Source organism: Cavia porcellus, unplaced genomic scaffold (assembly GCF_034190915.1).
Source record: "Cavia porcellus strain 051 isolate PalLab524CR breed Dunkin Hartley unplaced genomic scaffold, mCavPor4.1 scaffold_21, whole genome shotgun sequence".
NCBI lineage: Eukaryota > Metazoa > Chordata > Mammalia > Rodentia > Caviidae > Cavia > Cavia porcellus.
The window spans coordinates 57,524,526-57,550,165 of record NW_026947504.1 but is presented as its reverse complement, the minus strand read 5'-3'; the positions used below and the strand labels follow the sequence as shown (position 1 = coordinate 57,550,165).

Genomic DNA, 25,640 nt, shown 5'->3' with positions numbered 1-25,640 from the left:
AATTTTGGATTGGGTTTTTAAATTTGGAGAGCCTAATGTTTTTCAATTCTTTATATGTTCTAGATAGTGCTTTGTCTGAGGAACAGTTGGCAAAACTCTTTTACCAATATGTGGGTTTTCTTTTCACTCTGTTGATTATTTCTTTGCACGTGTAAAATATTTTAATGAAACGAGATCCCAGTTGTTGATTATTTGAAGTACTTCCTGTGCAGTTTGGTTTTTGTTCATGAGCTCTCTGTCTACCCCGATGTCCTTGAGATTTCTACCTAATCTTCTAGTGGATTTAGTGTTTCTGTCTTAATATTTAGATCTTTGATTCATTTTGATTTTAGTTTAGTGCATGGTTATAGGCATGAGTCTAGCTTAAGTCTAGCATGTAGAAAGCCAGTTTTTCCAGTACCACTTATTATTCCAGTACCACTGGAAGAAAGAGGCAATCTTTCTTCCAGTGAACATGTTTGGCTCCTTTGTCAAACATAGTGTATGTAGCTCAGTATGTTTATAGTTATGTCTGTATCTTCTATTCTGTTCCAATGATCCTCAGGTCTGTTTTTTTTTTTTTTTTTTGCCAGTACTACACTGTTTTTGTTATAGCAACTTTGTAGTATAATTTCAAGTCTGGGATTGTGATGCCTCCTGCCTTCCCTTTGTTGCCCAGGATTGCCTTTGCTATTCTAGGTCTCTTATGATTCCAGATGAATTTTAGGAATATTTTCTTTAGGTCTGTGAGGTATGATAATGCTATTTTAATCAGGATTACATTAAATCTATATAACAGTTTTGGGAATATGGCCATTTTCATAATATTGGTTCTTCCTATCCATGAGCATGGATATCTTTCCATTTTCTGAATTTCTCTTCAATTTCTTTTTTCAAAGTACTGTAATTTTCAGTGTATAAATCTTAAACTTCTTTTGTTAGATTGATTCCTAAGTTTTTCATTTTTTAAAATGTTATTGTAAAGGGTATGCGTTCCCTAATTTCTCTCTCAATGAGTTTGTTGTTTGTGTAGAGGAATGCTATTGACTTTTGAGTACTGACTTTGTACCCAGCTATACTAATTAATTTCCTTATTAAATCTAGAAGTCTGTTGGTGGAGTTTTGGGGATCTTCATGTAGAGTATCATGTCATCTGCAAATATGATAATTTAACTTCATCCTTTCCTATCTTTTTCCTTCTATTTCTCTCTCTTGTTTAACTGCTCTGGCTAACATTTCCAGAACTATATTGAATAGGAGTAGTGATAGTGGACAACCTTGTCTTATTCTGGATTTTAGAGTGAAACCTTTCATTTATTGATGATTTAGTATGATGTTGGCTATTGATTTGTTATAGGTGGCTTTTTATCATATTGAGGTAAAGATCATATATTCCAAATTTCTGTAGGGTTTATACCATGAATGAGTGATAAACTTTACCAAAGCTTATTCTGCACTTATTGAGTTAACCATATGATTTTATTTTTGGCTCTGCTCACTTAGTGTATTGTATTTATTGATTTACCTATGTTTAACCATGCCTGCATTCTGGGAATGAATCCCAGTTAGTCCTGGTGCATAATGTTCTTTATGATTTGCTGCATTGTTTGCTAATACTTTATTGAGGATTTTTGCATCTGTGTTCATTAGAGAGATTGGCCTGTAGTTCTTTTTTCTAGTTGGGTCTTTCTCTGGTATCAGGGTGATATTTGCCTCTCAGAATGAATTAGGGAGAGTTAATTACCTATGAATGTCATTAAAGAGTTTGAAGAGTATTGCTATTAAATCATCTCTAAATTTCTTACAGAATTCAGCTATAAATCCATCAGGACTTGGACTTTTTTGATTGATAACTTTTTAAAATTTAATTTAATTTTTTTATTTTAAAGAAGGTAAAACAAAACAGAACTAAGCAGCACAAAGCAGAAGAAAACAGTGCAAGTGACAGATGATTTCCAAGCAAGACAACAGGAGATCAAATGGCTACCATAATGTCTCTCATTTTCTTCGAAATAGTTGTCTATATCTTTACACACAATAAATTCAAGCAAAACAAAATAGTATGAAACTGATCAAAACAGAAGAATGAGAGTATTACAGGCCTTCAAAACCAGACAGCAGGAAAAATCAACAATGGCTACCATAATGACTGTTATTCTCTTTAAAATAGCTGTCCATACCTTCATATATATTGAAAGTAAATAGTACAAAACAGAAATTAATAATATAAAACCACTCTAAACGAAGGATAAAAGCATTACTGGACTTCACAGCATGACAATAGGAAATCAGCAATAGCTACCATAATGTCTCTTTTTCTTCAAAGCATCTGTTCATTTCATCACGCATAATAAAATCTATTCTTGTAAACTGTTTAGGAGAACTTCTAGGCAAGTGGAAGCCTCTATATGTACATTTGTGCATTTGAGGGATAAACAGAACAAAATGAATTACTATAAAAACAAGAAACAAAACACAAATAAATAACAATAGTAAACAACCCAAAACAATGACAATACAGACCTTCACAACAAGATAGTAGAAACATAACTAAGGTGGTTATTTTACATAGTAAGCTTTGAAAGAGTTCCTCAAATTACCAGACACAAACATGCAAAATTGATCCAATTCCAAAAAGTAATAGAATTAGTAGCACAATCATTTAGCTTTCTTAAGTGGGTTTATACAGATTTATATATTTTTTCTTTTCCCTTGCTTTTTTTCTCCTTCCCTGAGTGATTTTTTTCCCCTTTAAGCAGATTCTTACCCTTTCATGGTATTTATTGACTTTTACTGTTCATATCTTATTTACAGTATTTTACACTAGGGAGACAATATGGTGTTTATACATGTGAGTTTGATTTATTTCACTAATTAGTATGGTCTCAAGTTGTATCCACGTGTAAAACCTCAATGTGATCATTCTTTATAGCTGAGTAGTACTCCATTGTATAAAAATACCATGTCTTTTTTTATCCATTTCTCAGTTGATGGGCATTTAGGTTGTTTCCAAGATCTGGCTATTAGAAATTGTGCTGCTAAACATGGGTGCACATATATCACTGTGATACGATGTTTTCAGTTCTTTGGGGAATATGCCTAAAAATGGAATAGCTAGGTCAAATGGGATTTCAAATCCCCGCTTTTTGAGGAAACTCCAGACTGACCTTTACAGCGATTGCACTGGCCTACGCTCCCACCAACAGTGCAAAAATACTCCTTTTTCCGCAAAACCTCTCTAGCATTTGTTGTTGGTGATTTTCTTTATCCTGACCATTCTTTCTAAAGTGAGATGGAATCTCAGTGTGGTTTTAATTTGCATTTCTCTAATGACCAAAGAAGCTGAACATTTTTTTATGTATTTATTTGTCATTTGAGTTTCTTCATCTGAGAACTGTGTATTCATCTCAGATGCCCATTTTTGGATTGCATCTTTGAATTTGAGGAGTCTGATTTTTTTAAATTCTTTATATGTTTTTGACAGAAGTCCTTTGTCTGAGGGGCAATTGTCTAAAATTTTTTCAAATTCATGGGTTTTCTTTTTACTCTGTTAGAGATTTCTTTTGACACACAAAAACTTTTTAATAAGATGAGATTCTAGTTACTCATTCTGGGAAGTATTTCCCATGTGGTTTGATTTTTGTTCATAAATTGTCTGCTTATCCTTACGTCTTCAAGATACCTATTTTGTCTTCTGGAAGATTTAGTGTTTCTGTTTTAATATTTATATCTTTTTTTGACTTAGGTTTAGTGCATGGTGATAGGCATGGGTCTAATTTTAGTTTTTGACGTATGTTTTTTAATTTTAAAGAGGATAAAACTGAACAAAATAGAATGAATTGAGTCATAACAGAACAGTGAAAGTGATACAGGACTTCAAATCAAGATAATAGTAAATCAACAATGGCTACTGTAATGTCTCTTGTTTTCCTCAAAATAGCTGTCAATACCATCAAATGTAATAAAATCAAATGAAACATGACAGTGTAAAACCAAAGCTAAGAAAACAAAACAATATAGGAATTCTAAATAAGATAATAGGAAATTAACAGTTGTTGCCACCATTTCTTTTTTTATCACTTTCACTATACCTACTGTACATTTTGGATCCCACTAGCTCCTTCAGTTTTTTATGCGAGGGAGATAATACAATGTTCACCCTTAGGAGTTCAAACCATTTCACCTATGAGTATGATTTCAAGTTACATCCATTTACCTATACGAACTTCGAGATTATCCTTTTTTATAGCTGAGTAGCTCTCCATTGTATAAAAATACCATACCTTTCCTATCCATTTTGTGGTTGATGGGCAAGCTACCCTTGATTTTATCTGGTTTCCTATCACATGGAACACTGATTTCTATCCTTTAACTTTTGGTTCATGAATTTCCTGACTAGTTAAATATTTCTCATATATAACATATTGATGGATCTTGTTCCTTAAGCTACTTTCTGTGTGTATCCTTTAATTGGTGAATTGAGACCATCTACATTAATGATTATGACCAACATGTGCTAGCTCTTCTCTGCCATGCTGTCCTCCTGCTGTTGGCCCCACACTTTTCCCCTCCATTCAATTGCCTGCCCTGTTTGGTGATCCCCCTCTGCTGCTGTTCCCAAAACTGTGGCCATCTTTATCTGTCTCTAGAATATTCTTTGGCTTGATAGTCATGAATTCCTTCAGTTGTTCTTTTTCATGGAAGTATCATGTTTCTCCATTAATTTTTAAAGATATTTTTTCAGGGTATGTCAGTGTGGTTTGGAAATTGGTTTCTTTCAGGATTTGAAACACTTCACCCCAAACTCTTCTTGACCTGATGGTTTGTGTTGAGAAATCTGCCATGATTCTGATGGGTTTTCCTTTGTAGGTGATCTGTCCCTTTTCTCTAGCAGCTTTTTATATTCTGATCTTATGTTGAATTTCTGAGATCTTGATTATTATATAATTGAGTTGTAGATTTATTTTGGTTGTGGTTAGCTGGAGTTCTAAATGCCTCACTTATCTGTATGTCAGGTTCTTTTCATTAACACTTATCTTTACATTGTTTCTCTTTTCATTTTCTTGTAGCTGCTGAATTATTAGTTCCTGATTCCTGGTTATTTTTAAGAGAGCTTATCATTTCTTTTTTTTTAACCTCAGAGTTTATTTCTGACTTGATTTCCTTTACACCTTCCTGGGGTTGTTTCTTTACTTCCATTGCTATCGTTTGAGTAATTTCAGGAGTGTAATTTTCAATTTAATCCACGTTTATGTCTCTTAAACTTGTTCTGGGTGGACTAGTATTTTGAGGATGCATTTTGTTCTTTCATTTTGGCATTTTCCTGTTTTACTTCAAATCAGTTGGATCAAATCCTATTTGTCCCTGCACTTGTGGCCCGCCCTGCAGTGGGCCTCACTGAGGTTGCTAATGCCTGTGGGTCTCTCAGCATAGCCTCCCTGTCTCCTTGGGCCTCAGAGATGGTTCCCAGGTGTAGGTGGGTCTCTGGGCACCCAATATTTATTGTTAAAGAGTAGTAATTAAAATTTATTTATATACTAAATATATATAGATTTTCTTCTAAGCAACACTATGACTTGAATGAATTCTAATCTAATTCTAACCACTCTACTGTATAAATAGTGTATACACACTATTTATACAGGCTTTTTTTTTTTTGAGCTAGTAACTTATATCAGAATTTCTCAGGAAACTCTTAGAAATTAGCTTGATCTATTCAAAATTTCTAGCTGAACATGTTAGCTGCTGGGTATAATTCCAGCATTCTGAGAGTTGTAGGCAGGAAGATCACAAGCTCAAGTCCAGGCAACATAATGTCTTAGCAGACTCTGTTTTAAAATAAAAAGGCTTGAAAATAGGATTGGAGATATACTCAGTATGAAGGACCTAGGTTCAGTACCAAGTACCCCCTGTGCAAGAGAAATTCCAAAAAAAAAAAATGTTTAAGGCACAAAATTTCTTGAATGTTAAAATCTGTTCTCTGATACATTTCATGCAGTTATACTTCTATATATTTATTTTTAGTATGGTTTCTTTTATTGCAAAAGAAAATAATCTTTAGTGATATACTGTCTGTATGTTTTACAGGGGTCTAAATAGAGTGAAAGTTCAACTGTGAGTGGTAGCTTTAATGGAGCTAAATTTTGTGTTATGTTTTAAAATGTTTAAAGACGTGCATAAAGGAAATGGTTCCTTCTCCATGATATTGTTAGTGCTGTTTCTATTATCTTATAGTCAGTGGCTTAAGGGATAAGAAAAATACATGCAAAACACAAACAGTCCATCTGTCTTGGTTTTCATTAGTGTGCCTTCAAAATGCCCAATTTTTAAAAAAGCACAGTACAAAAGTCTTTTTTTTGTCTTTTTCGTTTTTATCGGTACCAGGGATCGAACTCACTGCCTGCCTGCCTTATGCTGCTGAGCTAAATCCCCAGCCCCAAGTCTTTTGTTTTTAACTTAGTAATAGAATTGTACATTTAGACAGGAAAAAAATCACAAAGTGAATATTCAAATTTTTAAAAAAATTATTTCAATTAAAGACATATTGTCATTACTCCTCAAAATAGTACCCCCTCATTTCAAACACGTTTTCCAGCCATCTTGCCACTTTTCAAAGCAGTTCTGCCTGTCTTCTTTGCTAAGTGTCTTTTTGAGGTATGATCAAAATTAGAATGAATGCTATTATTTGTAAAGGTAGGCTCATAAAAACATTCTAGTGTATCCTCAATCACCCTGTTTATCAGATCTGGCACAGTGCAACTTCTGGCTCTTCCCTTAAGTCCAAATGACCATAAAAGTTAAACATTTTGAATTAATTCAAGATATCCAGGAAGGTATGACAGCATAGCTAGAGAGACTTAGAAAAGCAGACTTTCAGAACTGCTCTAGACAATAGCAAGAGTGAGGAGGTAACTGTGTTCTGGTTCGTGTGTGGGGGGTGTTAATAGCATTCGTCTTTTATGGTATAAAATTTTTAGAATATTGACTATTTTTGTCACACCCACATATTAATGACCCATTCAGACTATTCTAAAATTTTTCTCTTAATTAGATTTGATTAGGTTCAGTTTCGTGTAGTGTCCTTTCATTGTTGCACAATTGAAAATACCTTTTACATCATTGAAAAGAACTGATTTTTAACTAATACTGCAGGGGAAAAAAAACCAACTATCTCTTTATACAAAGGCTGTAATTTTTCTCTTTCAAAGTAAGATCTTATGAAAATGAAAATTTTATATGTAAAAGGAAGGCCTCCTTCTCTCAGGAAGGTTTTTATTTTAATGCAAGCTGTATTAGAAATGAAGAATAACTCTAATAAGAGAACGTGCATAGAGTCTAAAATATGAACTGAGCTAGTCTTTTAAGAAATTCAAATATTTTCCACTTTTCACTGTTCTGAGGATTGGACACGGGAAGAATATTTCTGGTCTGTACTTGCAGTTGGCCTTACCAGCGTTGAGCTATGTTGATCTCTTACACCTTTTTACAACAAATAATTACATTTTTTTCAGTAAATAGAAGGGAGTTTGCTAGGTTCAAAAAGAGGAGCCTGATGTACTAGTTGTCTTTCTCATCACTTCTTGTTAGTTAATGTTTACTTACTTGAATGAAGAAAGTACTGTAAACATTGTGTGAGCTGAGAAGGTGTTATAGTACTTTGGAAACACAACCCAACAAAAGTGTTTTTCCATGTCATACTCATTTCCATTTGTTTTCAGTCTGGAGCTGGAATATTAAACATTCACAACCATCTATTTCTTTGCAAATATAGTATCAGTGAGGTGACTCCCTTGTGCTACCTCTTCATCCGAGTTCCTACAGGCGTGTGTAAAGGAAACAAGAGCTACTCTTTCCTTATTTTTTTCACTTTACTTTAAAATTTTGTTATTTTGTGTATCTTTGTGCTGTCTCATTAAATGCTATAAGGAAGCAGTATAAATAAATGAGGCAAAGATTCACATTAGTTAACGTCTTTTAAAACAATGTATCCTGCCTGGGTATCACATCAGAATTACAATCATAGTATTAGTTAAAAAACTAGTAGGTGGACTTACACAATCAAGATAGTGAGCCCTTCCTTCAGGATAGCAAGGCCTAGGTTTATGTATTTTGAAAAAATTTTCCAGCCACTTCTATATATATCTTTGATTTTAAGCCACTGTGCTAAAGATATTTTCAGTTTAATATTTAAAGATAATATGTTCTGTAACTCTATGATGTATATTTTTCAGGAATAATTAGTACTAAGAGTTTTAAGTTTACTTATTTTGACATTACAAAGATTGTATTCATATGTGTATGTATGTATGCACATTTATGCACTTGATATTTAATATATAATTATGAAAATGACTCACAGAACTTAAATTTTTCTTTTGCCTAGAGCAATCCACTTATCACTGTGTAGCACAGCTTGAGTGAGAATGAACTCATCCCTACTGTGCACCATCACACTAAACTCTAGTGATGGGAATGAGTTTAATTTTGGCTGTTTTAACTGTCATTGGCAGCACAGAGTGATACTGCTTATATAGCTTGCACAAAATTTATATTTGTAGTTTAAGAATTAAATACAATTATTGAAAGAGACCAAATTCTAATGTGTGTCAAAAGCAGCTCAAGGCTGGGAAGTTTTTTTTTAAAAAAAAATTTAATTTTAAAGAGAGCAAAACCAAGCAAAACACAATAGAACAAAGCCAAACAAAACAAACCAGTGTAAGTGACACAGGGCCTCAAAACAATAGGAAATCAAAAATGGTTACCACAGTGCCTATTGTTGTCTTCCAAATAGCTGCAGATAATTTCAGACATAGTAAAAAACCAAATGAAACAGAATAGAACCAATAAAAACAAAACAATGAATGCAGTAAAGGACTTCAAAACAAGATCATAACAAATCCAAACTGGCTACCATAATATATCTTGCCATCTTCAAAACAGCTGCTCATGCCATCAAATACAACAAAGTCAAACATAACAAAACAGAACAAAGCCCAACCCAACAAAACAATGCAAATAATACAGGACTTCAAAACAAGACACCACCCTCAGGAGATCCCCTATAGATGCCACATCTGTAAGCCCAGCACTCAGGAAGATTGTTTCCAATTTGAGACCAGCCTGGGCTACAAGGTGAGCTCAAGGCCAGCCTGTGAGACCCTGTCTCAAAAAAATAAATAAAAATAATAAATAAATAAATAAATGGGAGGGAGACCTCTTTTACTATATTGTATGAATACATAAAAGGAAAGAAATGTAAAGCTTTCTAAAGATTTATATCTTTGGTGGCTTTGGAAAGAAAACTTCCCATTTGTTATATCCAATGGTATGTGCATGCCCAGATGACTTTAAAGCTAAATAAGCTATAGTCTATGTCCTAAAATTTAAATTATGCACTTTCTTTGGTGGTTGGTGGAATTGGTTTTAGGATATGACAGCACGTGATCTACTGCAGCAGAGATACACTCTTCCAAATGGAGACACTGCCTGGAGATCCTCCCCACTCGTGAATGCAGCTATGGAAGGCAAACTGGTCCTGTTGGATGGCCTTCATCGAGTCAATCCCGGCACACTTGCTGTCTTGCAAAGGTTTGTGTGTCATTCTTACACAAAATAAACCCAATGTGTATGCACATCAGCACACACACATCATTCCAATTTAAGCGGTAAACATGGAGCTTGCTAAGTGTTTTGTAAACTGGATTATACAGACCCTGAGAAATCCACAATTCTACATCCCAGTGGAATGACAGACTATTTATTATTATAAACAAATTTTAGTAAAGCTCCAAATAGTGAGGGCAAATACAAATGCTATAGCAGAATTCTCTCTGCTAAAAAGATAAAACTTTTTCAGTAGTAGCTTTGAAAGACTTTATATATGCAATTGACATATGTAACATCTCCACAGCTAAAATTTCTATGTTTAGAATCATAGCTTCATGTATATTCCTCATATTATCTACATTATTGGTTGATCTTGTTGGACTCATTTTTCCTTTTCTTTTTGTTAGGAAGAAAAAAAATAGGTAATGTTAAAATCTTAATAACATTACATTGTATAGAGACTAGAAAACCTGACTTTGTAGGTAAAAGTTAGAACTATCTATGGCCATTTTTTTTTTAAAGTTTAGCTGTGAAAAACATCCACACATTCCTAAAAAGTCCTCTACAACTTAATTTTAAAAGAAAATTCATGTGTAACTTTTTCACAGAAAATATAATTACTGATTTTTTTGTTTCATCTTAGTTTTTTACTTGTGGACATTTAATTTTAAATTCTGACCTACCAGTTAAGAGTCAGATAGATAGATTAAGCCCTGACTATTAAAGGATTTTGTCTGTGACAGACCCAGATACTGTGTATAGTTTTCAGTGTCTAAATACATTGGGTTAATTCTGATTAGACTTGAGTCCACTTAAAAATAGTATTCACAAATATATGTTTATAAATATTGGGGTTGGGGATTTAGCTCAGCGGCACAAGTGCGTGCCTGGCAAGTACTCGCACTCGGTTGTAAGTTCGATCCCCGGCACCAAAACAAAAACAATAAGTAAATAAATATTTCTTACACTTGTATTTTTCTTTCCCAAACTGACAAATGCAGACTAGAAATAAAATCTGCTCTCCTTTTGTGGGTGTCTCTTACATTTTTGATTGAGCAGAATAGTTGTAGTAGCAGCAGCTGTCATTAACTGAATACTTACTATCCTCTGCTGGGTGTTGCTCTAGACTGGTGATTCCTAAATTTTTAACCTTGGACTCACGTTTCAGGGAGGGAATTTTAAAGTATTGATTCTTACAATTCATCTCCACAAATTCTGCTGTGATTGTTTCAGCCCAAGGTTTGAACATTGGTGTTTGCAGAAAACCCTATTGTATAATCAAGATTGAGAACAAATGAATTAAGCATCTGTTTTACATTAGCAATTTAATTTTACAGTAACTCATTAGGTTGGCATTATTGCCCAAATTTCATAAAAGATAAAAGTTTAGAGAGATAAAGTAGTTCTCTCTGCCCTCAGTCATTCCGTAAGTAAGATACCAAGCTGGAGTTAAATGCAGGTCTGACTGATTCCACTGTCTGTACCCTAACCGTGGCATTGTACACTCTGCCCTCCATCAGTGCCATCAGTAGAGGCTGTGTGGGGCAGCGCCAACCGAGGTATGCAAAGACTGAGTGATTGAAACGTTTCCATCTTTGCAGCGCTCTCAAGACCGTGCCATTTGTGGTGTGAATGGTTACATTAGGTCAGCCTCAGAGTTGAATATGAATTAGCAGCGTGATTATTTTAATAATCTTCCCTCAAAGAGTTACATTAGAGGAGTATGTGTCTCCTCATCAGTAAACACTCGCAGTGACCTTGGACCACTCAGTCAGCACTTCCTTTTTGTGTTCTTGCTCCTCTTTTCCTCCTTCAACTTCTTCCTCCCTATCCACATCTAGTATTCATGCCTTTTACTTTCCAGTAAAGAAACCAACTTTTGCAGGTATCACAGTATTAGCCAACCTGAAATTCTGCAAGTTTCCTCTGGAAAAATTGTTAGACTTAACTGCGAGCAACGATAGCCATGATTAAAATGTTGACTATGCAGTTCTACCTCTAATTGCATCAGTGTTCAAGCCTGATTAATTTCCTGATGCTTTTCTTATTCCATTAGGTTAATCCATGATCGAGAGCTCAGTCTCTACGACGGCTCTAGGCTGCTAAGAGAAGACAGGTACATGAGCTTAAAGGAAGAGCTTCAGCTGTCTGATGAGCAGCTACAAGAGAGGTAATTTTGAATACACTGTTCTTATTAAGTTACTGCTAAGTTAAAAAAACGTTGTTCATTATATTTATACACTAGGGTCAAGCCTAAAGGACTTTGAACAACTTAATAATTTAGTATTCTAGGCATGATGATAGTTTGGCATGTACTAGAACTTGAGGTTGAGACCTAAGATATGTTCTGTACTCTTAGTTTTACGTTAGTGGCTGATCTTGGTTTTAAGATGTAACTCTTTTCTGTTGCCTTACCAATTTAGTTAGCCTCTTGTTTTGTATCCTCTCAGCAAAACAAAAACTGGGCTCACAGTTATCACAGTATTACCTATTATGGCTTAATTAAACCTCCTTTCAGAGATGCAATAACCAAATGCATTGGATGAGCCCTGACTGGGTCCTGGAACAGGAGACAAGATGAAAATAGCCCTGAATACAATTAGAAAGGTTTAGATATGAACTGTGAATGTACTACATGATATCAAATTAAAACTAATTTTCTTGAATATGGTAATAGAAGTAGAATATTCTCATTCTCGGAACATGCTTATTGAGATGCCCAGTGGATAAGCTAAAATAATCTACAACTCGTGTCCAAATGATCCAGGAGAAAAGAAAGTTGCATGTATGTGTGTTCAAACACACATGCAAGAGAAAATATCAAATGAGAGCAACAACACGATCATAACATTTTTGTAATTGATAAAACTTTACATGAGGAATATATGAATGCTTGTGTTACATTTTCTATGTAGTTGAAAATTGTCAAAATGAAAGGTTTAAAGGAAAATACTTTTCAGGTGCATATTATGCTTTTCCTTTGAAAAGGTTTAACAAGTATAAGTTAATTTTCATGTCTATCAATGTCTTAACACAATTAGAGATTGGTACGTTAGAGATCTATCTCTTCTTTACATAATCTGGCCATACTTAATTGAAAGTTTTTCCCTCTGCAATGGGTTTCGTACCATATTTATTACAAGACCATCCTACAAAAAGTAATACAATTTATTCACTAATGAGTTTACATTTCCAGCAAAATATTTTAAAAGAATTTTCTTCACATTTTTTCATGGGGGAGAAATGTGAGACTCCTTAATACCTCTGTATATGTTATTAATAACATCACTTGATTACATAACTGCTTATGCTTCTGTGATACTCCATCAAATTTCTCTAGCCAGAAAATGGAAAGTTTAGGAAAGTAAGTATAAAAATCTCTTTCCTTTTGTATATTTAGTTTGTAGCATTCAGCTTTTGTGCATTATTTGTATGTGAAACACATCAAAGAAGGGTTTATATTTTCGGAAAGCTGAATCAATGGAGTTGGGCAGCAGCTCCCAGAAAGTTAGCTGGCAGTTTCCTTTAGGACATCAGGAGCCCTGTACTGGTCGCCGAATATCCAGGAAAGGACAACCCTGTTCTATGAAGTGGGTCAAGTTCTCCCTTGATGGTCATGAGCAGCTTTGCAGAAACAGCATCCTTGAGCATCATATTGAGGGTTTGGGTCACGATGGATAGTTCAGTTTCCACCTTTGTCATTATCGAGTTGTGTCTCTCTCACAAATGCAAACCTGTCCTCTATTTCCAGAGGTCAAGCTGAGCAATTAGAGATCATAGTAATCCCTGCTGTTCTTCATAAACTCTTGAAAACTTTTATTTGACTCTTTACCAGTGTTATTCATGCATGAAACGTAAGCCAGATAGAGTTTTGAAAAATAGAGTTTTTCAAAGCATTTAATGAAAAATGCCAGTCCTTTGGCATGGATTCTCTGACAGTTCTTCATTTTCTACTTCTCATTACACAAAGCCTATCGCTTTCAACTCTTAGCTGTTTCCTTCAGTATTTACCTCCCTATCATTAAACAATATGCTTTCATTAATATTTCTTGATTTATGTTTCATTTTTTTTTTCTTTAATTGGTACCGGGGATTGAACTCACGACTGCCTGTTTGCAAGGCAGGCGCTTATGCCGCTGAGCTAAATCCCCAGCCCCTTCATTGGTCTTTTGATGTCCTCTATAAAAATACAAGGTTTAGTTTGTCAACCACTTCTTTTTCTTTACTCACATACTCCATTGATCCTAATGAGTTATAAATTTTGCTTTAAGCTTCATTCAATTTTTACATGATTATGACTGTGAAAGTATGGTATAGTACAGTATAACAAAGCTGAGCCATTTAGTATTGAATAATTATTTTCCTTTCATACATGCATCTTATTTACTGTATCTACATATAAAGAGAGGTATATAGATCATTCAAATGCAGTTTTACACGTTAGAGCGGAGGTCTGTATGGTAATGCTGTGTGGATCCTTAGGAGGACGTGACCCTATTTTCTATGCATGTATCACATTTTGATTTCAAACATACCCCTATTGTCAAAATCTTTCAGCACACTGAGGCATATCCAATATTTATTAACTATATTTTTTTTACCCATTTTAGCTTTTTCCCACAGTATATTCTGACAGATCCTAATTTGGACTTGATTTTTACACTTGCAGCTCTTGTGGCATCTTAGACCTTTCCTTGCTCCTAATTTCCTGGTATCCTGTAGCTTTTTTGTACCTTTCGTTGTTTGGATGTGTAGTGAACCTTCTGGGCTGCACTTCCAATTTTCATTTCCTTTTTCTCCTGTTTTTTGTCAGTTCACTGGGGGCTTCATTAATGTTTCAGAGACAAAATTTTCTAACAATGATTCTCCTATCTTCTCTAAATTATTTATACCATCCAGAAGTCTAATTCTTTTCATTATGCCTCCTTTGTTGTCAAGAAATAGTAGTTTCTTATGATTATAGACAATTTTTATTTGGTTAAGTGTAATCATGCTATAGAATATTCTTCTATCTGATGGTGTGAGATGCTGGTAAATTTCTCTACCATTTCCTAGTCAACCTTGATTTAATTGTATAACCCATTTTTGTCTTTTATCATTATAGTAGGTTAGATTCTTTTAAATCAGTTGGCTGTATTTCTTTCAGAGTTCTATTTATTGGGTAATAACTTGATATTGTGTTTTTTGCCTAAAAAACTTGAGTGAGAGGACATAGTACAGTGTAAAAAGCAAGAAATTTATACTCATCAAAGAAAAGTTCATGAGTTTTTCTTATGAGTACTATGACCAACTATCTATCATAAGTTGATCCTACATCCCTATATATCATTCTTGGTATTAGCATTTGAGACATAAATCAGAAGCTCATGACTCAAATTGTCTATCATTTCACAGAACTGAAGTTCAGCAAGTTATACTTTTTTATAGTATTTAAACATGCTTAGATTTTATTTAATTTTTTATTGCCACTGTGTTTCCTTGTGGGAGATTTTAAGATAGAGAAAAAGATCAAAGGTAGAATTACAAGGAAGGTTTTTGTTCTGTTTTCTAAGAGGGGTGTTGTTCTGTAAAGTTGAGGAAGGTGGTCAGAAGTAGTATGTCATTTGCAACTTCTTGACAGGAATAACATCTGTAATAGTGTTGCACAAGTAAATAAATATTCTGGCAGATCAGGATTCCAAGAACAACTTCCAATGTGTGGACTAGTAATTAATAATCCTGAGAATTATTTTAGAGCTCTTTCTGGATATAGTGTTGGAGTGATTTGGTTAAACTTTAATGTCATACTGGTAATCTGTAGAGTCAGTCACTCGCTGGGTGCAGGTGACTCATCTGTGGACTGATGATTGAATAGAAATGATTTGGAGAGTACAAGTCTGTTACTGATAGCATTACTTTGTTTTTTCCTTCAGGTTATTTGTTGAGTGCCAGCTCTAAAATGACATAGTCACTTACCTCTGTGATGTACCACATACAAAGACAGATAGACACGCAAACCTAGTTTTTCAACGTCAGAGTAGAAGTCTGTACAAAATGCTGTGGGAACACAGACAAGGAAGTGACTAGTAACTCCTTGAAAGGTTAGGAAAGGATCAGACAGACTACTGTTTCAGTTGGCATTTCCTGCAATTTGCTTCTTAACCTTTTCCTTTCCTTGAGTAATCTCCTCCACTTTCATGTGCTTACCTATCATGGATACACTGAGTAGTCTTCAAAAGCTTTTTACAATTTATTTTTACCCTAAGTGCTATGTGACTATTCTATGTCTTCCCTTACATGTCCTGGAAAATTCTAAGCTCATTCCTCCAAACCTACTATTGTTCTTGAACTCTTTAATTTATTAAATGAGAAAAATTGCTGTGCATACATCTAACCAGGATGTTTAGTGTCTGATCCATAATTGTAATCATGTCACTGTTTAAATCCTTGAGTAATTTCCATCACCTGCAGTGCCCAGGCCAACAGCTATACAGCCTCATCTTTTGCTTTTCAGAACTTGTGCTATTTCTCCAGTAGTCCCTTGTCTGGGAAGCCTTCTCTGAGTTTCCTTAAGCTCTTTTCAAGGCCAAGGCAGATTTAACAGTATCTTTGGCTCTGGACTCATTTTGGCAACCTGGCTCTTCTCCAGATTGGAGCAGTTTTCATAATTGTATATTTCAAGGCTTCTTTGGTTATAAGTAACAAAAATTCAAATTGCTACAAAATGAATTTATTAGTTCCTCACATAATGAAATGAAGGGAGAGGATACAGCTGAACCACAGGAAATAAGTAGACTTTACTGCTGTCAGGTCTTTGTCACGCTTCTGTACTTCATTTCTTTGTTTCTAATGTCACAATGTGTAACACATCGTGGAGTTGTTTGTGTTTTTGAATAAGTGAAAAAGTCAACCTGGGATACAGTTTTGAAAATCCTCTTTATACCATTTTAGGTGGCTTTCTAGGATAGCAATGTTTTCTTAAATAAATATACTAATTTGGAATATTTTGATTTCCTTTAATGACAGGTCTGAAAACATAGGTCCTATAATTAATAGCTACTGGGCAACTCTTTCAACCAGGTGGCGTGAAACCCAGTTTGCTAATATTTTAATTGCATCTGATTCATTGTTTACTAATTTTTACACAAAATTGTATAATAATTTCCAGAATGCTCTTCAGGCTTTTGCAGGTAATCATATGCCTAACATTTCCTGGTAAATGTTAGAAACTTCCCTTGGTATAAGATGCCAACAATGGTGGTTAGAAATAGTGTGATGGTCACACACATCAGAGATTTACAATGCCTGCATTTCATGCAGGAAATATGGACCAAAATAGAACGGCTTCCTTTAATGAGAAAAACTTATTTTGGGGAAAGAGGGAGTACAAACACTACTAGCTGCTAAATGTGTCCCTTCCTGTTGATGTAAAAAACAGGTAAGATGAGTGACAATTTCTCTGTTGCTGTGGTTCATTTCACCGAGAAGGCCCCTGCTATCTCAGGGAAGGATCAGTGGGCCAGTCTAGATATGCTCTAATATTTTTGTACTTTTATTGAATGTTACATTGGTTGTTACACAACACTGAAAACAGTTTATAATCTTTATTGATTAGTAATAAATCATCATTGGATATCTGAGGACAATCTTTGATACATTAGATTCTCTGGACCCTTTTGCTTTTATTTTTCTTATGTTTGAAGATGATTAGGATCTGAGCATTCTCTCCTGCCTTCTCAAAAGTGTTAGCATCTCTTTCCCTACAAATTAGGTCATGCAAATTTATAACAAAATTTAAGATAGATCCAAGATTTTATGCCTCAAAATAAAAGGCTTAAGGAGATTTTGAATTTAAAAATAACCCTGAACATTTTTATGGTCAAGGAATATTTCATGCCTCTGAAGGGTGCAGTTACTTATTACTGTATGTTTTGAGGTTTTCTTTTTAATACAGAAACTGCATCTCCTCTCACAAATTCATTCCAGAACAGATTTAGACTAGCTTTTGGCTGGGAAAACATTATTTCAGTTTTTATCACTTACTCTGGTTTGTCATTTACATGAAAGATATTCAAAAATTTTATACAGTAATGGTTATTAAAAACAGCAATATATATGTATTAATTATCTGCTTTCTTCCAAGTGGTACATTAGACCTCATGTTATATAACAATACATTAGGAATGTGTCCATGCAGTTTGCTTAATTGCAAAGAAAAAGAAAATCTGGGCTGTGTACATAACTATATGATCTCTAGGTTTTGAATTAGAATATTTGTATTATAGTATGGAAGACTAATTTCAAAGTAAAGTCTTATTCCAGCCTATGATTGATATCATTATAGAAATCTTCTGTATTAGTCTTTCAAGTTTCTTACTACACAAATTCAACGAAAATGGAGTTTGCTGATGTATTTTTTAAATTAAAAGCTTTGTTGAAATATAACTGATATATAGTAACCTGAATATTTAAAGAATACAATTGAATAATTTTTGGCATGTACAGAACTCTGTAATCCCTAGGTTTTGAATTGGAACATTAGTACCCTAGTATAAAAAGCTGATTTTAGGGGCTGGGGATTTAGCTCAGCGGCATAAGCACCTGCCTTGCAAGCAGGCGGTTGTGAGTTCGATCCCCGGTACTGATAAAAATGAAAAAGACACAAAAAAAAAAAAGCTGATTTCAATCCTGTTCTAGCCCATAATTGATGTCATTATAGAAACTTTCTATAGTATTCTTTCAACTTTCTTACTACACACATTCAACAAAAATCAGCCTCTAGAGTTTACTGAAGTCCTTTTAATTAAAAGATTTGTTGAGATATAATTGACATGTGGTAACTTGATTATTTAAAGTATATGGTTGAATAATTTTTGCATGTGTAGAACTCTGCAATCGTTAGATTTTGAACTGGAACATTAATATCATAGTATGGAAAGTTAATTTCAAAAAGTCTTCTATATCATTATTTCAAGTTTCTTAGTATACAAATTCAACAAAAATGAACTGGTGGAGTTTATTGAAGTCTTTTTAGTCAAAAACTTTGTTGAGATACAGTTGGTATGTGGTACATTAAATAGGACATATTTTCTAATATTCATGTATCATTTATTTGGCTTTGATATTTATTACACACTGGTTTGTCAGATCACCCTAAAATATATAGCAGATCTTTTGCCCTCTAAGTTTCAGACTTGAGGAACCTTGAATCAGGAAATGACTTTCCCTGTGACCTATTTGTTAGCAAGGAAATCTTTGGGAAGAACCTAGAAAACAAAAAGGTCCTTCTCATCCTGTTATTCATTAGTTTGGTGGCTGTTTTTATCTTCAGTGTATACTTCTGTGCTTGGCACATCAGCTTCTCAGAAACTGTTCCCTTTAATTTTGGCCCACTTACTCAAGTGCCTTGTGAAAGCCAACACTAAAAAGCAAGCTATAGACAATGTATGCCCCCGCCGTGAGCATCACCTTATTTAAAGTCCAGCCACCAGCCTGCTCTTATTTCAGTTGCTTTTCCCCTCTTAACATTACAGCTGAACTGTCATGCCTACTTCCTGATCTTTAATGATACAAAGTGGACTTCCCATTTTGGCTTCTTTTGAGAGTTTGATTTTGTTCATTCCTTAATTTGCTATTCCTTACTTCCTTAAGGAGAATCTACATCTGCTCCTTTAATTTTGCACAGCCAGACTAGGCTGTATCTCTCCTCTTTTTGTCCTAATTAGGACTCAGAAAGATCAACGATGAATGAAACATCTGTTGCTAGGCTTTTGGGCACAGTTGCTTGTAGTACAGCAAAGCACTTAGTCAAAGTAGAAAACAGACTAACCTACTTCTTTAGCTTTCCAGGCCTAGGATTTCTCATCTCCCATATCCGTTACCTGACTAATTACTAGCAGTCTGTGTGACCCTTCCATCCTCAGGACTTTCAGGCACTGTCTGTTTTGTTGTCCTTCCCTGTTTTCCCAAAACAACTTTTTAGGACAGATCATTCCCCCAAGCCCTGGTAGAATACCTAAAAATAACGTTTTTTTTTAAATCTAAAAAAATAAAATAATAAATAAAATAATATAGTTTTCATCAACTCATCCAACTCTTTCATATGACCATTAATAAAATCGTTTTTCCCTCCCGTACACATTCTGATGTGCTCTCTAAAATTACAGGTCACGAGTTTGGGAATGCAAGTCAGCCTGCTCACTTCTGATACACCTTTCTCTTGTCTGAACTCTTGAAAGTACCCATCGGATTCTTTCTACAAATGTTGTACCTTTTGGTATTTTAGCTACCCAGTCTCTTAGCTGTTGGATTCTACTGTAATAGTTCATAATGTCAGTTGTATTTTTATTTTTCTGAAAATTATGGCAAACACTTGAGTCATCTCTCATTTCTCTGAAAGAACTATATTTTTAGGGCTGGGGGTTTAGCTCAGTGGCATAAGCACTTGCCTGGCAAGTGTGAGGTTGTGAGTTTGATCTCTGGTGCCAAAAAACAAAACAAAACAAAACCCCAAAAAACTGTATTGTCCGCTAAAAGCACATTTCTATTGGGCTTTTTTTTTTTTTTTGAGTAACCATAGCATTGATGAAGAAAATGACAATATTACTTGCCTGATTAGATCAGAATAAGGGATGTCTAATTCCTGTCCAAAAGCAACTCAAGTTATTTCACTAATTATGGGAGGTCCTTACCTTTTTCTTCTGTGTGTGCTAGAGTATTTACATGCTTTCTCCAATTCCCTAGCAGAGATCTGCTAAAAAAAAAAGATCATTTTAAAAATCACAACATTTGAATAGCAATGACAAGAGTAAATTATGAAAAAGTTTGATTGTCTTTACGTTTTTAAGACCTAAGGTTTTTTTTTTTTTTAATGGTCTGAAGTTTAAATTGAACCTAAAATCTTCATATTTTAAAAACTTTTCCCACAGGACTGAATCACAGTCCTTTGTGTTTCAGTGACTGGTACAGAGTAAGCTCTATGGAAGACAGGAGATTTTGAGGGGATTTTCAGTACGTAAGAGAAGACCTACGTAATGAGTCTGAACTGGGGAGGATTTTACTTCAAGGAACTGCGGAGAAAATTTGCTGCTAGCGTAGCCACATGTCAAAAGCAGTGGTTTGTGTGAAGGCTAGAGTTTCATAAGTAGTTATTGCACAACATTTATTACTGTTCATTATTTTCACTTCTGTTACTGTTAGGTCCTTGGGTGTCCTGACTTTTTTTTCCTCCAAGGCATTCTTTGGATGATAACTTTGACATTATTAATAGAATGATAAGTTTATCGGCGCCTGGGCATCAGCTACCAGACTTACTTTCTAATGTGCAAGGTTATATGTCCTTATTTTTCTTCTCTTTCAGGTCTATTTTTCCAATTCACCCCTCCTTTAGAATCATTGCTTTGGCAGAACCCCCTGTTGTTGGAAGCACAGCACAGCAGTGGCTGGGACCGGAATTCTTAACCATGTTCTTTTTCCATTATATGAAACCACTTGTGAAATGTGAAGAAATCCAAGTGATTAAGGAAATGGTAAGAAAGACCAGCTCTAACCTAGTGTGTCTACAGTGATTCCCTTTTTAAGGTATACTGATACATGCTGGAGCACAGTTGGACCCTTTTGACTCTTCCTCTCATTTAGTCCCCAAATTTTTCATATAATATTATATTTCAAAGGTTTTCAAATTTTAATATTTTCAGGATCATTTGGAGGGCTTGGTAAAACAGATATCTGAGCTCCATTCATTATGAGCCAGCAGATTTGAACTGTACACAACAGTTCCCATTTCTGACAGGTTCTTAATGGTGTGGATGCACTTGTTTAGTGACCACACTTGGAGAGCCACACATGCAGGCTACTTCTCCCCTACCTTCATGTAGAGAAATTTTTACAATTTCTTGTCCTTTTGTGTTCAGTCATTATTTAAAGTTCCTACTGTAAAGATAGACCAGATATGTTTTCATTCTCCAAGTTTACAGAAAACAGTAAATAGTCCAAGTCCCCTCCGCACTGTAAGAATTATTTGGTAATCTGCTAATTTGCTGCTACTGTGTGTGTGACCCACATTTCAGCATCAGCATCAAATATTGTGTTTTGCACTTTTGGAGATCCAGCACTACACAATTCAGTATAATATCACCAACCATGTTAAATGAAAACTTTTGGAAACTCAGTTTTTAAGTCACATTTTAGGTGTTCCATGGCCATGTCAGGGACTTTTGACTATTGTATTAGCACAGATAAAGCAAATTTCTATCATTATGGTATAAGTTTATATTATTGGTAATTAATTTTTTATATAAATGCAGCGATTAATTTTAAGTGTTATGAGCATGGTTGCAGATGTGGGCACATGCTTTAAATTTCAATAGCTTGATTCTAAATGTCAAATCTATTACATACTAGTTTCCAGGTCTTGAATAAATTACTCTGAATTTTAATTTATCTGCAAATGGGTTAAAGCTATTTGTTAGATCATAATGTGGACTTAAAGAGTAAGTGTATGGAATAAAATTTATATTTAAAAAATTCCAGTTACCTGAATGACCAAAGATACCCTGAGCAGTGTATTTTTAAATGATCACATTATGCCAGTCATTGTTTTGTTTTAACATCATTTTCTGATTTTTTTTTTTTTGTACCAGGGATCAAACTCATAACCTCGTACTTACCAGGCAATGCTCAAATTGCTGAGCTAAATCCCCGATCTCTTTCTGATCTTTTTAAATTAAAATTTTAAGTTTTTTATTGCTTAAGTAAAAGTTGCTTATGGTTTAATTTAATCAAATATGTAATTATATTAAGATTTATTATAACTAGCAATCAACTTGTGCTATCTTGGAAACTTCTGTTTAGAATTTATTGATAAATTGATCATTGTCTTCAAGGATGTGTCTTAAAAGTCCTTGAGAAAAGAGTACACCTTGAACATCCATTCTTTATGCAAGAGTACTTTATATCCCATAGCTGACATATATGTATGTAAGTTATTTCCTAAGAAATAAAATTTGGCTTCCTTAAGAAAATGCCCTAAATTAGAGCTTCAAAAAATCCCACTGAACTTAAGAAAACAAGAAATTAAAAAGGTTTTCATAAGCATATTACTGTATGCAGCCGTTTTTACTTGAGTTAGAGGCTCCTTTCACTTTTATGCTGGTGATTGAATTATATATGTACAGAAAAGTGACTTGGTTTTATTTGCCTGATTCTTCAAGAGAAAACAGAGGATTATGTGTTTCCTGAGAAGTTGAAAGGAAATTTTATGAGTTAAATGTATAACTAGTAATCAGTATTTCATTTTCTAAAAATGTTATTCTAATATTATTTTCTAAGTAATCATTTCTGATTGATTGATAAGAAATCTCAAATTTATTTTTTTTCTATTTTTTCACAATTCTCTCATAAAATAGGTTCCAAATATACCTCAGGAAGCTTTGCACAAATTGTTATCATTTACACACAAACTCAGAGAAACCCAGGATCCAACGGTAAGCCTGGACTTTTCCCTAGGGTTTTTCGGTGCTGACATATTACTGCTTTTTAAAATCTGTATTTTTTAAGCTAGGCTCTTTATCCTTTTTGGCTGTATTTTGTCCTATGTAGATTTAATTTTGGTTTCAGTGGTTTTAACATATCTTCCAGGTCCTTGTGGCTAATAGCATAGAAAATAACTTTTCACTTAGGGGAATTCTCCCAGCTCCTGGGGGTCCTGCTCCACACCCTCATCCCCTTTACTGAGCCCTGTCATCTGTCTTCATGGTTTAATGTCCCATCTGTGAGTTAATGCTATAATACTTGTGACTTAATCTTCTGCTTTTGCTTTCTCTTTTCTGACTGATTCTTTGTATTTTCATCCCACAGTGGCGTGTTGCAAAGTTAAATGACTGACTATAGGGCTGGGGATTTAGCTCAGTGGCACAAGCGCATGCTTTGCAAGTGCACAGTCCTGAGTTTGATCCCCGATACCCCAAAAAAAAAAAAAGACTGACTATTTAATTCTCTGAGTTGTTGTTTTACTTAATAAATGTCAGTTTCCCTTTTCAACTGGATACTTTAAATTTGGCACACCTATAAACTGCTTTCCCCTTTACCTCTCCTGTTTGTGTTTCTGATTTAATTTCCTGACTCTGTGAATTATCTATTAAGTTATCTGAATTAGAAACCTTGCCCTCATTGTTGATTCCTTGATTATCTATTGTCTTCTCTTAATCTGAAAGGGAATCTCATCAATTTAACATATTGATGTGGCATCTATTCTCTTACCTATTGTCTATAATTATCTTACTATCGGATTTCATGGTCTTCTTCTGGGATATTGTTATTTCATCTTCGTCACTGATAATTCATTCGTCATCGCATGGCCTTTTGTTAGTTTCCTGTGGCAGTAGTAACATTATCATAGATTGGTGACTTAAGAAAACAGCATTTCTATTTACACAAAAATGCTTAAAATTAGTCTTAATGTGAGAAAAACAAAATAGCAGCAGAGCTGCACTTCCTGGGAGGCTCCAGGGTGTCACCACCGCCCCCATCTTTCCGTCACCTTCTCTGTGTGTCTCTGTCAAATCCCAGTCTGTGTCCCTCTTGCTGTGATACATAGTACTCACCCAAGTAATCCAGGACAATATTCTTACTTTAAAATCCTTTACTTATTCTCATTTGTAAAGATAACTTTGCTGCAGAAAGTAACATTCACAGATTCTAGAAATTATGATGTGGATGTCTTTGAGGCACAGAGGGACATTGGGGGGCCTTGAGACTACTTTTCGCCTTGGGGGGCCTTGAGACCACTTTTCGCCTGTTACAGGTCTCCTGTAACTCTGAGACCTTATCTCCAATTTCTTTCCCCTCTTGTTCTTTTCGGTTCCTTTTGTCTTTGCTGAACATACTAGGGAGTGCCTCCCTCAGAGCCATGGCCACCTGGGGGTGACTTCATAGATCACATTCCCTAGATAATTGCATGTTTCTTCCCCTGTGCTTTCAGGTTTGCTCAAGTGTGACATTTTTGGCAGGGCTTTCCCAAGTATTCCATTGATAGTCAGATTTCCTCCTGATTTCATTCCTGTCTTTCTGACAGCCTTAAAGTTCTTCGTAGGGCTTCTGGGCTGTAGACATACTGGTCATATTTCATTCTTTTTTTATTATCTACTTTGCCGGCACATGAGTTTTAGTTCCATGGTGGCAGGAGTTTTGTTGTTTAAGGGTTCTCAGAATCTGGAACTTGACAGGAAACACAGTAAGCTATTCAACAGACCTCTGTTAAATAAATGAATGAATGAGTGTTCCGGATTGTCCTTGCAGTGATCTTTCTATCCTTATCCTGGCTTCCTCCCCTTCTGTAAAACCCTTGCGGGCGTTCTCTCTTGGTCTGGAGACTTGTCAGCCCGCTACATGTACCTGCCAAACTCCTCCTGTCGCTAAACTGCCTTTCCAGCCTTGTTTCCTGCAGCCTCTCTTAACACATACCCTGAGCTCTACCTGCACTTGGCTTTCTTCTGTTTATTAACTACCCAAATGTTTCTGCTTCGGGTAATACCTGACGTGTGCTTTGCCCCCATCCGCGTGTCCCTCAGAGTCCCTGTTCTGTCAGGAACCTCTCAACTTCCTGAGGCAGAAGTAATCCTCATCCCTGATTGCTTTCATGGTACTTCTCCTACTCACCTATTGAAGTTGTGTTAGTTCATTTTTGCATTACAAATTAGTGACTATTATGAGTCTGGGTCTTAATCATTCTTTTATCCTTGTTTCTCTGGCACATGGTAGACACATCTTTGCTGAATGAATGGATTAATTACTGATTTAGTATCAGCTCAATCCTAGAGTTTTCTCTCCTGAGAAAATTACATTTTTATAAAGAAATAGTTCTTTAAGAGGAGAAAAAAACCTTTTTATAATTTCTGATGAGCTCTTTTATATTTTTAAGCTGAAGTTCTAAAAGTCATGGTAATATGAAAAAAATCTTTGAGGTATGCTTTAAAATTATATAACCACAGTAACTAAGGCAATGAGTTTCATATTACCACCTTCTGCTCTGCAAGATACAACTCTAGTTAGAAACCTGATACTATAAATGTTAAATA

General features: G+C 34.8%; 1 protein-coding gene across 1 annotated transcript in view; it reads left to right on the top strand.

The window, feature by feature from the left end:
* The window catches only part of Vwa8 (von Willebrand factor A domain containing 8), a 360,850-nt gene that overhangs the window by 106,761 nt on the left and 228,449 nt on the right, over positions 1-25,640 (top strand). Inside the window, exons 13-16 of the mRNA XM_003477459.5 lie at positions 9,407-9,567; positions 11,642-11,755; positions 20,924-21,092; positions 22,971-23,048. Coding sequence (XP_003477507.2) covers positions 9,407-9,567; positions 11,642-11,755; positions 20,924-21,092; positions 22,971-23,048 — 522 coding nt within the window. The remainder of the gene's footprint in view (positions 1-9,406; positions 9,568-11,641; positions 11,756-20,923; positions 21,093-22,970; positions 23,049-25,640) is intronic.